Raw genomic sequence first — 17,978 nt, forward strand, 5'->3', positions numbered from 1 at the left:
GTGAATCCAACAAAATTCTAAATCGAATCGGTTTGTAGGTACAGCCTAGAGCGGCATGAGAGAACGGAGCGCACGGAGAGGACAGAGACGATCGTCTCTGACACGTTGCGCCGCTCTGGCTCGCAGGAGGGCTCTCGTTCGGTGCACGATGGTGCGTCGACGTTGCAGACGGATCAGCAACACGAGCATGAGAAGGAGAAGACGACGACGATGATGAGACGCCAGGAGGAGCAGAATGAGGATAAGCGGGAGGATCGCGAGGACTCGGTGTGGTCGCGTGCTGCTAGCAGCGCGAGCGGCGTTGGGAGTAGCAGCGTGCATTTTAGCGAGATTAGGAGCGTGAAGCGAGTAGATCGTACGGAGGAGGGTGTAGGTACCGAGAACGTGATCGAGGCTAGGGGTATCGTAGATCCGAGGACGGGTAACGTGTTGACGGTGGGCGAGGCGATCAGTCTCCGGGTGTTGGACGTTAGAAGGGGTAGGATAGCTTGTTCTCGGGACGGCCGTCGGACCGTCACGATCGAGGAGGCAGCTCGCGAGAAGATGATAGACTCGCGGCTCGCGGATCGTCTTCTGGGTCCGTGCGGCTTCGACGAGGAGGGACGGCCGGTGTCTCTGCTCGAGGCGATCCAGCGGGAGCTGTACGACGCGGAGAAACCGGACGGGACCGGGGACAGAGCGAAGGTAACATACTTCGGGCAGGGGCCGTCGTCGAGCGAGGCGAACGACCACGTTGATACGGTTAGCGTAGCCGATGCGATTGTCACACAAACGGGTCCGCGAGGCGGGTCCTCCGCTTCGAGGCTGGACCCGCGAACCGGTCACCTGGTCACCGAGGACGGCGAGAGGTTGTCGGTCGAGGAGGCGCACGCCAGAGGTTACCTGGCCAAGCTCGACGTCACCGTGACCGTCAAGAGGAACGCGTTGCCCCTTTCCGACGCGATATCCCAGGGCCTGGTCGACGACACCCTCGGCCGTGTTCTCGACCGCGTCACCGGCGAGAGCTACACGATCGACCAGGCCGTCGAGAAAGGCATCCTGGACCCTACCGCGAGGGAGATCGTCGACGCTAGAAACGACACGAAAGTCACCCTACCCGAGGCAATTCGTTCGGGGATTATTAATCCGAAAACTGGCAAGTACATGCACAGCTTGACCATGGAGAAACTGTCGCTGAAGGAGGCGCGCAGGAGGAAGCTGATCGCGAAGCCGATGACACTGAAAGACTGCAGGGACTCGGAGATGATCGACGAGACCGGCAGAATCACCAGTCCCGCGCACAGAACCAAGTTGACCGTCACGGAAGCCATCGAGAGAGGCGTGTTGGACGGTGATAAATTGAATTCGATAGTAGACGCGAGGACAGGGGAGGCTGTTACCTTGTCCGAGGCACTGAGCCGAGGGTTGATAGATCCGCAGAAGGCTACGTACAAGAATGAGGAGGGCGAGTTCGCTCTGGCAGAGGCTGTCGAGAAGGGACTCGTCACCTCGCTCGCGCAGAAGACGATATTCGACGTGGACGGGTTCAGGGACCCTCTGACAGGGGAGTACGTCAGTCTGAACGCTGCTCTGCTGAAGGGTTTGATCAGCTCAAAGGCTGGCGGCAGCTATATCGTTGATCCTAACAGTGGAGAGACTGTCTCGTTGGCGGACGCTGAACAGCGGGGCTACGTGAGGCCAGAAGTGTCGGAGATGTTGAACAGAGGGATAGGAATTATCGAAGAGGGTAAAGAGATCACGCTTCTAGAAGCTGTCTTCTCGGAGCTGTTGGATCCCAAAACTGGTCTGTTACTAGACCCCAGGACCAAGAAGCCCGTGTCCCTGGAGAACTCGATGAAACGAGGTCTGATCTCATCCGATGGAGCAGCGCTGCTTACAGGATTGTTGAACGTCACGGTCACCACGCAAACGATGACAAAGGTGAGGGAGGTTTATCCTGAAGACGGGGAGACAACAGAGCGAAAGGAGGGCAGTCTTTTCGCGGATGAAACGACGATGGACGACGCTCCGGATACCTTCGAGACAGCTGCGAAGAGCAACGTCCCTAAAGCTATCGGCACGACCACGACTATCATCGCGAAGGATCGAGTGATCTCTACCTCGCAGGTGAAGGGGACGACGGTGATCAACATCAGAGATAATTCGATAGATAGTGTATCATCGGACACGGAGGAGAACGTGCTGAAACCGTCCTGGTCCAGGTCAAGGAAGGACACCGAATCGGATCAGAACTCGAGCTTCGATTCTTCGGTGGATACATCGGTCAAAGAAGAACGTTCCTCGGCGGAGAGGAGGGTGTTTGAGCTACCAACAGACGGATGGTCTCTGTCCGAAGCGATCGAAAGGAAGCTGTTCGACCCAACTTCGGGTCTCTTCATCATCCCCGGAACAGACAGACTCGTCTCGTTCGAGGAGTGCGTCAAACTACGAATAATAGACCCTAATTCGAGTTTCGTGATCGACCCGAACAACGGCAGGAAGGTGTCGCTGCTGAGAAGCCTGGAGAAGAACATCTTAGACTCCACCGGACACTACTCTTATCCCGAGAAGATTTCCATGAAGGAGGCGATCGAGAAAGGCTTGATCATCTTCGAGGACAAGCATCCCGAGAGTGACAACACGCAGAGACTGTTGAGGATCACCAAGCTCTCCGGTGAGCCGGATAAATTGGAGCTGTCCGGTCAGGACGACCCATCGAGACCGATGGAGATCAAGATCAACGAAGCCAGCCACGCGATACCGGACCCTGTGAGAGTCTCCAAGGCGCTGATCTACGATCCGAGCACCGCTCTAGTCATTTCTACCGAAACTGGAAGATCTACCGAGCTGTTGTCCGCGTTGTCGGAAGGCATTCTGCCGTCCGAGGTGGTGGTTGTCAAAGACCCTGTCTCGGGGAAAGATGTGGGCATAGCGGAGGCTATTGAGCGAGGTATAGTGAACGCGGAGACGGCCGAGTACAAGGTCGACGAGAACAGGAAGATGTCTCTGTTGGACGCGGCCAAGTTCGGCGTGGTTTCCGTGCTTGGCTCGCCATTGGTCCCAGTGACGACCTCGTCTCCAACAACAGAAACCGCAGGGTTAAAGATGATCGAAGCCGAGAGAACCACCGGAGAAGAAGCGTCGTACGTCGAAGAGATAACAGGAGGTAAGCCGACCACTTCCACTTCCGTTTCCGAGCTGGACTCGGCGATAGGAACCGGGTCGATGATGGATTCCGTAATCGATTCTTCGCCTACGGCTGCGACCAGCGAGGAGCACTCGGTGTCGAGGACAGAGGGAGACGCCGAGGAGGACACGAAGGTGAAGAGGTCCAGTTTCGAACAGCAATTCCGAGTGACCGTTGGCAAAGCGACAGACTCGGACGGACCAGCGAAGCCTATAATACTTCAGAAGATGAGGAAGAGAGTGGTGAAGGCTAAAGAGGCGCTGGAGACTGGCTTGATCGACGCGGAAACAGCGGAGATCTTCTCGGAGAGTATGGTGGTGGCAGACGGCGCACCTGTGACTCTGTCCGCAGCGATCAAGAGCAAGAAGATCGACGCCTCTTCCGGTAAGATCGTCGATCCTCAAAGAGGAGACGTCCTGAACATCGGAGAGGCGGTCGAACGTGGAATCTTGGACCCGGAGAGCGCTAACGTCCTCGTGCCTCTAGCACAGAGCCTCTCCATCCCTGGATTGTACAAGCAGGGTCTTCTGGATCCCGAAGAGGGCAAGGTGGTTCACCCAGAGACAGGCGCGCGACTCACTTTGAAGGAAGCGATCCTCTGCGAGATCGTGGACCCTCTGTCGCAGCTGACCTGCTCGGACGGTCGCACCGATACCTTGCGAAACGCTATAGACAGCAATCTGGTCGACCCTGAGAGATCGTTGATCAGGACCAGCAGTGGAGGCAGCGTCAGTTTAATGAAGGCCGTGGAGAGCAACGTCGTCTTCATGGACTCTGAGAAAGGCGAGCAGCAGATCCCACCCGCTGGAATGACGTTCGCCGTGGCTCTGGAAAGAGGACTGATCGATGCGAGTGGCACTCAGATCAAACACCCGATTACAAACGAACGCCTGACTCTGGAGGAGGCCATCAAGGGCAACTTCATCATGTCCCTGCCTGGCCCCATTGCCTCCGATAGCATGGAGGTCACCAAGGCTCTGGAGGCTGGCCTGATCGACAGGGAGAAGGGAGTGTTCGTTCACCCGTCGACTGGCACTCCGTTACCAATAATCGAGGCCATCGAGTCAGGTTTATTGGTGGTCAAACCACCGACCACTGTCATCACCACCACCGCCAGCGGCGTTACCGAAACCATCACCTCTTACCACACAGTGACCACGAAGACCTTGGGAATTCTGTCCGGCTACGAGCTGGTGAACGCATCCGAAATAAGGAACATCGAGACCGGAGAGAAGATCAGTATAGAGGAAGCGAGGAGCAGAGGCATCGTCAGGGACGAGTCCGAGCGGCGGGAACAGTTCACCACCAAGGACATCAAGATGACGTTCGACGACGCGCTGAAGAACGGGCTTCTGGACGTCGCGACTGGCACTTACACCGATCCATCGACGGGAGTCGCTATGCCAATTCAGGACGCTATCGAGAACGGTCTTCTGGAAGTTCCTACCAATAATCCGGAGACCACTGCTGCCATCGAGAAGATCGATAATATTTACGACGAGAAAGCTGGCAGGTTTGTGGATCCAGAGACCAAGAAAGCTTACACGCTCGCAGAAGCGATGGAAACTGGACTGGTGGATCCTAACACCGTGGTTTACGACACCAAGTCCGCGGAGCCTGTGACAGCCAAGGAGGCAGTCGATAGAGGAATCATAGACCCTGTCACTGGGAAGATGAAGAGCTCGGAAGGCCGTGGAGGTCTCAGCTTGGCGAAGGCAGCGAAATTCGGGCTGCTAGCGGTGGTAGCTGCGCCTGTTCTCGCTGGGAAAGCGGTGTACGACGCGGTCAAAGATGCTGCTGCTAGCAAAGATGAAGGCAGACGGCCTAGCAGACCTGCGGAGCAGATTGAAACTTCATCGCGTCCGATGTCGGAGCAGAGAGCAAGCATTGGATTGGAGAAGAAACCTGCGGCTGGATCCCTGCCAGAGAAACCTGCGAAACTCTTGATCCAAGGTAAGAAGGAAGTAGAAAAGAAACAGGTAGACGAACAAGCAGTGAACACAGAGGATTCAAAGAAACAGGTCGAGTCGAGGGAGCCTGAAGCACCCTCGGCGCCAGAAATTCAAGAGTCGAAGGTGGAAGAGACTTCGAAGAGTCCTGTGAAAGAGGAAACCGAACTGGAGACGCAGCCACAGAAAATAGAGGAGCTACAAACTCAGCAGAAGAGTCAGGAAGTATCCGAAGTAGATTCGACGGTACAGTTGAAGGACACAGGTTTGGAAAAGACTGTGGCTGTTCAAGATGAGAAGCTGGAGACCGTGCCAAAGACAGAGGACAATGAAAAGAAAGAAATTTCCGAGAAAGTCACAAAGATGGAGGTCCAGGACGAAGAAGAAATGCCTGAGGAAGTTGTGAAGATACAAGACCTGAACAGAGAAGGAGTAGAAGCACAGTCGGAAGAGGACCAGGACCAGTTCCAAGAGGATCCTGTCAGAGGAAGAAGATTCGTGATCGAAGTGACGCCCGATTTGACAGCCAAAGATCTAGTCGCTCGAGGAGCCTACGACCTGGAGAAAGAGAAATTCGTGGACCCTGAGACGGGAGACATCGTCTCGTTCAACGACTTCGTGATGTATCTAGGCATGCTGGACCCAGACCGCGTGGTAGTCAAAGATCTATCCGGAGACAGGTTCGTCTCTCTACGCGAGGCAATTTCGAAGCCTCTGGTAAACAGGAACCTGGGCTACATGGTGGACCCGAAGACAGGCAAAAAGATTCCGTTCTTCGAGGCGGTGAAACTAGGTCTTATAAAGCAGACAGTACCTCCGGAGGCTGTCTCATCGAACGGCCAAGAGATTCTGAGCCTTCGCGAGGCAGTGGAGGAAGGTTTCCTCGATCCGGAGACCTGTGAAGTTCGAGATCCTGCTTCGAACACGGTGTTGAAGCTGAACGAGGCGATAGAGGCTGGGTTGATAGACTGCGGTTCTATCTGCGTTAGAGATCCGGTGAGTGACGAGGTGCAGACTCTTCAGGAAGTGCTGGAGTCTGGCGGAAAGGTGGACGTGGAGGACGCGTTCGCCAAGGGATTGATAGCTCCGAAGTCTCGCAAGCCTATCTCGCTGGAAGCTGCCATCAGGAAGGGTTTGTACGACGAGACCAGTGGTAAGATCCTGGACACGTTGACGAGCCAGGCGATAGACGTCGAGGAGAGCGTCCGCAGAGGACTGATCGACGCGTTCATCAGCGAGTGCGAAGATACGAAAGCTGGGACGTTCCTGTCCTTGGAAGAAGCTCTGGGCGAGTCGAAGCTGCTGGATTCAAGCACCGGTCGGCTACGTGACACCAAGACCGGAGAATCGCTGTCACTGACCGTGGCGTTGAAGCGAGGCATCATAGCTACCACGGGATTCGTTCCTTCGTTGATCGACGCCATCGTTCAGGAGTACTATTGTCCGACGACTGGCCTGGTCGCCAATCCAACCACAGGGGAGGAGACTACGTTGAAGGAGGCACTAGAAACCGGTTACGTCGACGGAGATACGACAGTGGTCAGAGATGACCGCAACGACAAAGTGCTGACCCTGCAGGAGGCGGAGGAGAATCGCTTGATCGACTTGGAGAAGGGAATCCTGATCTCACCGCACCCGATGACGCTGGACGTCGCCTACGAGAAAGGATTCATTCTTAGTACGGTGAAACCGTGGTCCCTGCAGGAAGCCCTAGCTCACCAGGCTTACGATCCCGAGAAAGGCACGTTCGAGATAGACGGGGAAAGTTACACGCTGGAGAAGGCGCTCGAGCTGGGCCTGATCGCCAGAGACAGTCCCTCTGTGAAGGACCCGAAGAACAGCGAGATCATCTCTCTCGGCGAAGCGATCAAGCAGGGTCTGATAGACCCGAAGACAGGCACAGCCGTTGATCCATCAACCAGCACTCCTTTGTCTCTCACGGATGCTCTGGACAGGGGACTGATCGTGCCAGCGAAACGGAAGATCTCGCTTCCCGAAGCGGTGTTCAAGGGTCTCTACGAGCCTACCACGGGTCGCTTCATCGTTCCAGAGACCAGGGAGAAGCTGCCGACCGATCGCGCGATCAAGGCCGGCGTGATAGATCCCAGCACCGCCGTAGTAGTCCGCCAGGCGGACGGCAAGGCCATCACCTTCGACAAGGCCATCAAGGAGCTGATCGTAGACCCGAAGACCGGCACCGTGACCAACGAGAAGGGCCGGCGACTCGATTTCAGGGAGGCTCTGGAGCACGGGCTGCTTCTGGAGGCCAGAAGACCGATGACCTTCAGCGAGGCCATCTCCAAGGGACTCCTCGACGAACGGACGAACACGTTCCTGGATCCTCAGTCGGGCGTTTACCTGAGCCTGCTGGAGGCGATCCAGAGGAACCTGATCGACGCGGCCTCGGTCACCGTGAAGGACGGCAGGAGCGGCTTCCGGGAGAGGATCTCGCTGATGGAAGCCATCAGGACCGGTTACGTCGATGGGCAAACCGGCAAGGTGAACGTCACCGCTGATTCGGACATGTCTTTGCAGGAAGCCTATCAGGCTGGCTTGATAGTAGACCACCGAGCAGCCGTGTCCCTGCAGAGAGCGATCCACCAGGGACTCTACGACGATCAGACTGGAAAGATCACGGATCCCAGCACCGGAAGATCGGTCACCCTGCACGAGGCCATGAGGAACTGTCTAGTCAGCCCCACGTTGCCCTGTTACTGGGACAAAAGAGCGGATAGATTGCTCTCGCTAGCGGAGACCTGCAGAGCTGGCGTTATAGACAGAAGATCCGGGATGTTTAAAGAGCCCGGAGCTAATCGGTCCGTGAGCCTTAGCCTGGCTCTGCAGCTGGGTCTGATAGTCGACATCGAGACCACGGAGTTCAGTCTGCACCAAGCCATCACGATGAACATCTACGAGCCGTCCACTGGAAAATTCATGCACCCTTCGACCAACAGGAAGCTGACGCTGACGGAGGCCTGCAGGTCGGAGTTGATCGATCCTGTTGCGTCAATCGTCAGAGACGTCAGGACAGAGAAGTACATGTCGCTCGCCGACGCGATCTCGTCGGGAGTGATCGACGACACTCGAGGGACCTACAACGCGGTGCCCGAGAGACCCATCGATCTGAAGGAGGCCCTGAAGAAGGGACACATCGTGCCTTCGAAGCTGCCGCTGAGCATAGAGGAGGCCGTGGTCAGCGACCTCTATCGTAGCCAAACAGGGCTTTTCGTAGATCCTCGCAGCAACGAGGCGATCGATCTAGTCTCCGCCTTCGACACCGCGCTTCTAGATCCTGATACCACCGCTCTCAAAGACGCCACCACCGGGCAGATCACGCCGATCTCCGTAGGCATAGAGACAGGTGCCATAGACGTGCCTCGTGGACGCGTTTTAGACTCGAAAACAAGAAGAGCGTACCCAATAGACGTGGCCCTCGAACGAGGGCTTCTAGTCACCCTGGAGAAACCACTGACGCATCAGCCGAGACGAAGCTTGACTCGCAAGGACGAGCCTAAGCGCGAGTACACGTTGCACGAGGCCATCGAGAACCGTCTTGTCGACCCCGAAGTAGCTGTAACAAGGGACCCGAAGACCGGTCGATTCGCTACCGTGAACAACGCGTTGGCAGACGGCGTCCTAGACCCTAACAGCAAAGGAATCATCGAGTCAGGCTCGCTTAAAACTGCTGACGGGAAGCTTGCCCCGCGATTCGTCCGGTTCGGCGACGTCGACGTGTTCTTGGCAAGACCTATGACCTTCGAGGAAGCTCTGGAGAACGGTTCTCTGTCCGTGGAGACTGGGAAAATGACCGATCCGAAGACCAACGAGCCAGTCACGCTCAAGGAGGCCGTCAGCCTCGGGATTGTTGACTCCGACTCGGCCTTGATCAAAGATACGAAGAAGAAGAAGCTGGTGAAGCTGGCAGAGGCTATCAGAAAAGGACTGATGGACGCCGAGAAAGGCAACGTACTGGAAACCATGAGCTCGAGACTATACCCATTGGCCAGAGCTCTAGATGAAGAGCTATTGATCACCCCGAAACGAGGACTCTCCTTCATCGAGACCCTGCAATTCGGATTGTACGACCCGTTGTCCGGTACCTTCGAAGACCCGTTCCGCGTCGCGTCCGCCCTTGATCGTAAACCAGCCGTGCTGCGAGAAGCGATCGAAGCCGGATCGATCGATCCGTCCAGCACCGTGATCAAAGAACCCGGGACCGGTAGAGTCGTTAGCTTGTTAGAGGCAATTAGCACCGGCATAGTAGACCCCGTAGAGGGCAGGCTTTGCGGAGACCCATCGGGAAAGAGGCTTGACTTCGCGAAAGCCCTGGACCAGGGTTATATTCTCACCGCAGAAGCTAGGGTAAGTGGCACTCTTTCTTGCCTCTTCTTCTTTCTCTTCTTCTTCTTCTTCTTCTTCTTCTTTCCTATTCTCTCTGTCTCTGTCTCTTGCACTCCGTCGTTCTGTACGACGCTTACTAGATTGGTGCACATGAAATGTTTCCCTTTTTTGAGTTTTTGCCGCTCGGCGACCCCTCTGTACGCTGATAGGAAATTAGTTGTGGTAGCATGATTACTAGACTGCGGATCTTTATTCATTTATGAAAACATTTTGGTTGAGTGAAATATAAAACATACTCTTACGTATAAAACAGTAAGAGATTAGAAAAATTTAAGAACAGTGTTATGTTGGTTTTAATGTAACCAAGTCATTTGGGGGTTAAATCAAATTTTGGTTAGAAAAATCAATTGATGGTAGCATGATTACTAGACTGCGAACCTTTATGTATTTATAAAAAAATTGGTTGGGTGAAATATGAAACAGTATGAGATTTGAAAAATTTCAGAACATTGCAATATTGTTTTTAATGTAATCAAGTCATTAGGGGGTAAAATCAGTTTTTGGTTAGTAAAGTTAATTAATGGTAGCATGATTACTAGACTGCGGATTTTTATGCATTTATAAAAACATTCGGTTGGGTGAACTATAAAACAGTAAGAGATTAGAAAAATTTCGGAACATTGTAAAATCAATTTTTGTTTTACTTCTGCTTCCGACGATCAATGCAGAACATTTTTATTTTGCATCAAGGTCCGCAGTTATGGTGTCGTTACTTTCGACGTACTGAAATGATCAAGCGAAACATTTTTATCTTACAACAAATTAAGAAAATTTTTATTTTGTACATCTACATATATGTATATTTTATGCAGTTCTATAAAATACAATTGTTGAGGATTAATTCGGAAGGACTTACAAGTTTCTTGATTGTATTACGCTGGAAATTGAATTTCACATTTTTGAGGTTATGTTTTACAACGCCACTAGTGTAAAAAGGTATACATAACAATCGCATTGATTAGCAACGAAAGAAGTCAAAATTAAACTTGAACACCTACCTAAAAACTGTAGATATAACCTTAAATATCATTTTTTACTAGCCGAACAGTATTGCAAATAAATATTCGGTTAAAACAGAGGGGCGCAGAGCGCGAAGGGAGTAGTACCCCGTGACTCTCCACGTTTTTGATTTTATTTTTGGAACAGCTTGTTGGACTGACCTGTAGAAAAGAGCGATCAACAATTAACATTATTTTTTCTAGACCAGTAGTTTAGATTCTCCATCATTGAAGTAGCACGTGCATTGAAAATCGATCGTATACGCTCTTCGAGATCGCGTAGAAGTAAAAAAAGAAAAAGAAATCGTGCACGACGTCCCCATTTCGTGAGCACCAACCCCATAAGCCGTCTCCCTCGATTTATCTCTACGTTCTACCGACACGTTTCATTTCCTCTTTATTCTCACCGACTGATTCTCTAATCCTTCATTTTTTCTCTTCTAATGTTAACCGCTTGCCAAAGGTTATGGATCGTTACGTATTGTACGCTTACCGATGCATCTTGTCGCCTATCGCTCTACGTGTGCGACGATAGCCGACGAAAATAGTGTCCTCCGCGACTGTCTCTGTCACTACCGAGCCAAGCTTGCCGGTAGCCTGTCAGCCGGCGCTACAGATCGTTGCCAAAACAAAAATACACGTCAACAATGTGTCATCGTCATCATCATCGTCAGCGTCTCGGGATATATGCATGGGGACACACCGTGGACGCGTTCTACATACCTCTCTAACGTCGCGTTTGTAGAATCGAAATGCTGGGGTCACAAAGATCCGGCAGGATCCAGAGGGATCTCTCTCGATCCCTCCGGACCACTCTCTTCACTCTACAGTTACGCACATAATTCATCACACACACTTTGAATCGGAATAACTTTTTATGAATGGACCAAACGACTTCAATTTCTCTGTACGGCTAGAAGGATCAGTTTAGTAAATGACGTCCATTAAATATGTTGGAAAACTGTTTTTTGCTGCACCAATAACGACAATTTAAAAGATGTGTGTTTTGTAAACTCGTATAAATTATATGCATTCTGAAAATTTCATTGAAACTGATTAATTGAAAATCATGAAAAGCTGTGATTTCTACCACTTTTGATTGTTCGTAATTCGTAGACCAATTAACCAATTTCAATGATATTTTCGGACGTATACAATTTAGACGAGTTTACGAACACGTCTTTGAAATTTTCGTTATTCACCCAGCTAAAAATCAATTTTCACTATCGTTTTCCATAATTCTGACCAAACGCATTTTTTGGCTGCTCTTTACTTTACCGGACTGAACATTTTTGCCTTTCTCCTACAAATTATGATGTATTTCCGGGGCGGCTGCAGATCGAAGTTTCGATCCTGTAGGACCAATGGTTCAGAAGTTGTGCTTGATTAAAGTTGAGCATTTTTCGGTGTTTTTGACAGGTAAGGATAGTGTCGCGCGCCGCTGACCGAGCAGATCCACTAGCTGGTAGTTGGTTGGTGATTATTGCTCGGTAAGCGGCTCGCGATCATCACTACAACCCAATATGGCGGGCGGCGCCTTTACCTGTCAAAAACACTGCAGATTGCTCAACTTTAAGCAAGCATAACTCGTGAACCATTGATCCTTTCGGATCGAAACTTCGATTTGCAGTCGCCCCGGGTACAAATCTACTGGATCACACACCAAATACATCATAATTTATAGGAGAAAGGCACAGATTTACTAGACGTCATTTACTAAACTAATTCTTCTAGCCTCGCAGACCAGCTCACAGTCCATCCACAAAAAAGTTATTCTGATTTTAAGTGTCTGTGATCAATCACGTGGGCAACTCTGTAAACACATCTCTCAACTTTTCTCCCGATCGCTCTCACTTCTCATTCGCGCCTTATTCACACGTTCTCGCCTGGCTGCGTAACAGGGGGCTAATACTTCTCATTAACGACTGTCACTAATCACCGGGTCACCGACCGAGAGGAGAAACCCGTGACCGACCGTTCGCTCGCTGACAACTCGCTGACAACTCGCTGACTACTACGGTTCACTAAACAAAAATAAAACAAATAAACCGTTTAAACCACGTTTGTCGCCTGATCGCATCGGCAATGCTAACTCTCGATCATATAGTGTTAATAACGTTTGTTGTAATCTGCACGTTGCCTCGACGAGAGTTCCGTGCTCTCCTTTCGTTCATTGTATTTTGTTGACGAAGAGTTTCGAGTCTTTCGAAAGCGGAGCACGGAAGAAGGAGATAATGTATTAACGCGTATCGCGAGTCGACTGCGTTTCGTCGTTCAGACGCTCTTTGATTGACCTTGGCCGATCTTGAATTGATTTTTAGCGCGATCGCAGTCTATTCGCGATGGTCTGTGTACCACGGGTGTAACGATTTCCATCGAATCGACAGCGACTAGTCGTGGCCACGTGTTTACGCTTCCGGGCTGCCATAATTCGACACCATCGACCAGTCACACGAAAACTCACTCCCCGTACATCGCCATCAGGTCGTCGCACTGTTACAGTATTCATTCGCCTCTCGAAACGCTTCCGAGCATCCTCCACTCTAAACAATCGCTACGAACAATCGAACAATGCTTTCAGCATAGATTATTATACGAAATCATCGTGGAAACGCGACGTTTTGAATTTAGTACACAAGTTTCAATCTCTACTCCATTTAAAATTTCAGTTTTTCCTGTCGATTGCTTAAAGTAAAGACTCCTCGGAATTGTTCGGATCGGAATCACTGTAACAGTTCGAACAATTTGCTCGTCACACATCTCTCGAGCCATTCGAACCTCACGAGATGCATTTCGCCATGTTTGTTTTTGTCACTGAAAGTTTTCTCATTTTTTTGCAGGTATTATTCCCCTCTAGATCCTCGTTTCGTTCGTTCTAGCGCCAGAGTTTTCTAGGAAATCTCGGAGCATCCCCCCGCAAAACGCGTGTTCCACAATACCAACATCCCTCTCGTCCACACATTCTTGATACATCCCGTTGTTACTCAACAAACCCCGTGTGCAATCTCGTCATACCCCGGTTCACCGTTTGTTCGATCACAGTCTCGCTCCATCAAAGCTGTGTCGTTTATTATCGTCGAGAAAGAGAGAGCCCGCGCGTATCTCTTGGTTTTTCTTTTCAGTAATTGTATACCTATGCTTGCAGAAACAAAACGCGTCTAAATTGACGAGAACGCGGCTTCCGTTCTGTTCCATCGTTCGCTTGCCGACTGCATATACGAACAAAACCACGTACGGGACGAGTATGCAGTCCGATTACTCGCTGCCAGATATCAATCAGACCTATTTTGGGCTCTTCTAAAACTGTGTTTTGTTGTTCTTGTTTTTTATTTTTATTTTAACTGATTACACGCGCATTTGTCCGCGTATACGCGCGTGCGAATGCTGACTGCGGATCCTCGTGCAAAATCAAAATTCTCCGATAATGAAAATGTGCATTGAACGATAAACACATAAAATCCGCAGTCTAGCAATATACAAAATTGTCCCAAAATTCCTTCAACATTGAAAATAAGAGGTTCCTGAGATCATTTGAAGCAACATTTTCCTTTGCAGAAATGTTATCCGCGGCTTTGTTTAGCAGTTACAGTAAATTTTCGATAGACGCGAAAATCTTTTCACGATAGATGCGAGAAAAATATCCCCTCCAACTGAATACACTGATCTCGGCTCGGTATATCGGTGTGAACCACTACTAACGCGACGCGGAGAGTCGCAGTCGTCGGCACAGTTCAAACGCCCGTGAGTTATTTTCCATGATTCTGTTATGGGACTTTCACCACCTTATTTCTGGTATTTTTCTGATTAAAATGATACCAAACACGATATAATTTAAACAGAATTTAGTGGTTTGATTGACGATGAAAGTTACGGGCGCAAGGAAGGACAGCGTATAGGAAAGAAAGAGACGCGGAGAGTCGCAGTAGCCGGCACAGTTCAAAGGTCCGCGCGTGGTCTCGCTTTACACGCGCTGTCCTTCTCTAGATTCGGCTCGGCCTTTGAAGCGTTGAAGCTCGAAAAAATAGGACCACGATCGAAAGATGCAAAGAAATCCCCCCGATGCGTTCGCATCTATAGAGAATTTACTGTATTAACGAAAAACACGGACCAATCACAGCGCGACCTAGACGCGTATCGGCACAGTCGTGTTTTTCCTTAATAACTCCAAAACAAAGCCGCGGATAACATTTCTGCAAAGGAAAATGTCGCTTCGAATGACGTCAGGAACCTCCCATTTCCGGCTGTTGAAGGAATTTTGTATACACAGGGTGCTCACGCTATTACCAGTCAGCGTTTCTCTCGCGAATAATAAATACTAGAAAAGAATTCGTTTTTGTTCCCTTCATAAATGAAGATGCACGGAATGCTACTTTTCAAATTATACAATGAATTATTCGCATGAAAAACGCCGGCTAGAGTAACAACGCGACCACCCGGTATATCGCACCGCTAGATACGCACACAAGTGCCGTACTGTTGCGTTCTACACGTTCCAAAAGTGTGTGTATGTGTTTTGCATGCGTGAGATACATTTATAAGCTTACCATTGTTGCCCCCCGCCCCTTACATTTATGCGACTCTTGTATTTTGTTAATAATCGTAATTTGCAGATCAGCCGACCCGTCGGTAAGGGGTCGGTGTCCATTTCTTCCATTTCGACTATGTTCTAGGAGAGCACGTTAGATATTAAGTCCTGATATATATATATCGTTCGATCATCGCGCGTTCCTTTGGTGGAAGCGATAACCGGTATCAATCAACTGTTCTCTGTTGCAAATGATAGCAAGCGGTCGAGGAGAAGTACAAGCTGTGCGACGAGACTTCCTCGAAGCTGTTACAATGGATAGCCGAGGTCGAGGACAAGCTGGCCAACCAGGACAACGTCAAGGAGGACGTTGACCAACTGCGAGCGCAGATCAACGCGATGAAGGTTTGCGAGAACACTCTGTTTGTGATAGACAACCCTCGTCAACCCCCTAAACATGTTAAGAAAGAAAACAAATTTTTATCTGAGTCCAGTTTGTTGCAATTCGGGTTAAGCACACATTATGATTAAAATTGCACAAAATCCAAATAAATTCGGTTCTGTCGTTTTTATACAGGGTATTTCACCTAACTTGACCACCTTGAATATCTTTGTTATTTTTAAAGATACAGTGACTCCCACAAATATTCGGACACTCTTAAAAAGGCCGATAATTTTTTTAATATTGTACTATACGATTTGAACTTTTTTGGGAAAGCTAGGAGCAATTAGTTTATACTACAAGATGTGAAAAAAATTTTTCCAAAAATTGCAATTGATCGGAATTGTAGAAAAAAAAATACTAAAAGTTGCATTTTACAACTTTTTTAATGCGGTTATATATTGAAAATTTACAACATACGTTTCGTAGATCTTTGTGAATTAAACATATTCTGACAATTACGTTGAAATCGGTCGACGTTCCAATGAGCTACAAACGTTTAAAGATGGTAAAAATTGCAGATTTTCACGATTCTCGGCCTATAACTGCAGATTCTTACATCTTTCACAGTGCATACAGTTGACACAGATCTACAAAACGTATTTTTTTAAATTTTCAATATAGGCCCACATTAAAAAGTTGCGAAACACAACTTTTAGTACATTGTATACAATTCCGACCAATTGCAATTTTCAAAAATATTTCTTTTCACATCCTGTAGTAAATTAATTGCTCTAGCTTCCCAAAAAAGTTCGAATCGTACAGTACAATTGTAAAAAAGTTATCGGCTTTTTAAGGGTGTCCGAATATTTGTGGGAGTCACTGTACGTCAAATGTCTCAAGGTAAAAGTTGAATGATAAAATGGGGCTCATACGAAACCAAAAAATTTTTGTTTTTATATTGTTTTTTTTTTGGAGATGTGAAGGTCACCTTCATTTTCTTAATACATCAATCGATGCAGCTGGACGTTCGTTATAAAAAAGTACTACCCTATGTATGTCGAAAAGTTAGTAGTTCAGGAGATTTCAATTTAAATAATTCTAAAACACCATTGAAATGAGAAAGGAGAGTCTACCCTCTTAAAGTTGAAAGTTGGAGGATGTTCTTTTGATCACCGGGTAATTTGACAACGATCACGATTTTTCAGGAGATCAAGGATGACCTGGAGGCCCACGCCAGACCAGTTTCTTCCTGCTTGGACCAGATTCGCCAGGTGGTGCTGACCGGTGGCAACGTGTTGTCCAGCGAAGAGGTGTCCACTTTGGAGAAGAACGGTCGGTCGCTGAAGACCAGATTCGACAGAGCTACAGACCGCACCGAGAGGATGGTCAGGCGTCTGATGGCTGCCAGGGACGAGCTGGTCAAATTCAAGTGAGCGTCGTCCTTATTATTAGACTGCGGATCTTTATGCAAAATAAAAATGTTTTGCATTGATTGTGGGAAGCAGGAACAACATAAGAATTGATTTCAGACCTCAACGACTTCGTTATATTAGAAGCAACAATACGACATTGTTGAATAGGTTTCATTCTTTTACTGTTTCATATTTCACCCAACCAATTTCTTCATAAATACATAAAGACCCGCAGTCTACTTATTACTATTTTAAATTGAAGCCAGACATGCTTCTAACACCGATTCTTCCAGGAACGAGCTGTCGACGTTCTCGCACTGGCTGGACAACGCCAGGCGAGTCCTGGAGGAGAAGGAACACTCCTTGTCCGACTTGAACAGACTGAGCAGCAGCACCGACGCCACGAGAGACTTCATCAGCGACGTGATCGCCCACCAAGCCGATCTTCGATTCATCACGATGGCCGCGCAGAAGTTCGTCGACGAGAGCAAAGAGTTCTTGCACGTACTCAACGAATTCCGCACCAGTTTGCCTCAGAGGCTGCCTCACAAAGAGCCGTTCTCCAGCCAGGACTCTCCCGTGCGCGGCGAGGTGTCGATCGTCACTGCCCAATACAAAGATCTATTGTCCAGAGCGAACCTACTGTCGGACAGGCTCTCCGGAGTCGGTGGAAGACAGAGGGACTACCGCGAGTCCTTGGAGAAAGCCAGAAGGTGGCTGAAAGAAGTCGAACCCAAGGTACACAGAGTGATTTCCGAGGCTATCGCCGCCGAGCCGAAACAAGTCGAAGAACAGCTGAGCAAAGCCAAGGCGTTGAACAACGAGATGCTGGCTAACGAACGGTTGGTGGAGAACGTCAAGGTTACCGTGGACGCTTTACTGAGGTCACTGGACGGGCAGCTGACGCCTAAAGAAGTTGACGAGCTGGAGGAACCTGCCAGAGCTCTGGAGGACAAGTACAGACAGTTGACCAACGCGATCGCTGAGAAGTGTCAGGAGCTCGACGCGGCTCTGGTGCGCAGCCAGGGCGTGCAGGATGCGTTGGACAGTCTCGTGCAGTGGTTGAACAGCATCGAGAGCCAATTCAAGCAAGTATCTCGAAGCGCGGTTAATTAATGTAACACAGAGGATCAATGAACTAA

The 17,978-nt window shown here is 49.5% G+C and overlaps 1 protein-coding gene across 34 annotated transcripts in view; it reads left to right on the forward strand.

The window, feature by feature from the left end:
* Shot (dystonin-like protein short stop) overlaps positions 1-17,978 on the forward strand; it is a 97,469-nt gene that overhangs the window by 45,462 nt on the left and 34,029 nt on the right. For 28 of the 34 annotated variants that reach the window (XM_076441179.1, XM_076441186.1, XM_076441194.1 and 25 more), the window contains 4 exons: positions 39-9,477; positions 15,298-15,444; positions 16,630-16,853; positions 17,130-17,924. In XM_076441179.1, coding sequence (XP_076297294.1) covers positions 39-9,477; positions 15,298-15,444; positions 16,630-16,853; positions 17,130-17,924 — 10,605 coding nt within the window. The remainder of the gene's footprint in view (positions 1-38; positions 9,478-15,297; positions 15,445-16,629; positions 16,854-17,129; positions 17,925-17,978) is intronic. The other 6 variants (XM_076441207.1, XM_076441208.1, XM_076441209.1 and 3 more) reach the window with 2 other exon arrangements.

This window comes from Lasioglossum baleicum, chromosome 16 (assembly GCF_051020765.1).
Source record: "Lasioglossum baleicum chromosome 16, iyLasBale1, whole genome shotgun sequence".
Classification (NCBI taxonomy): Eukaryota; Metazoa; Arthropoda; class Insecta; order Hymenoptera; family Halictidae; genus Lasioglossum; species Lasioglossum baleicum.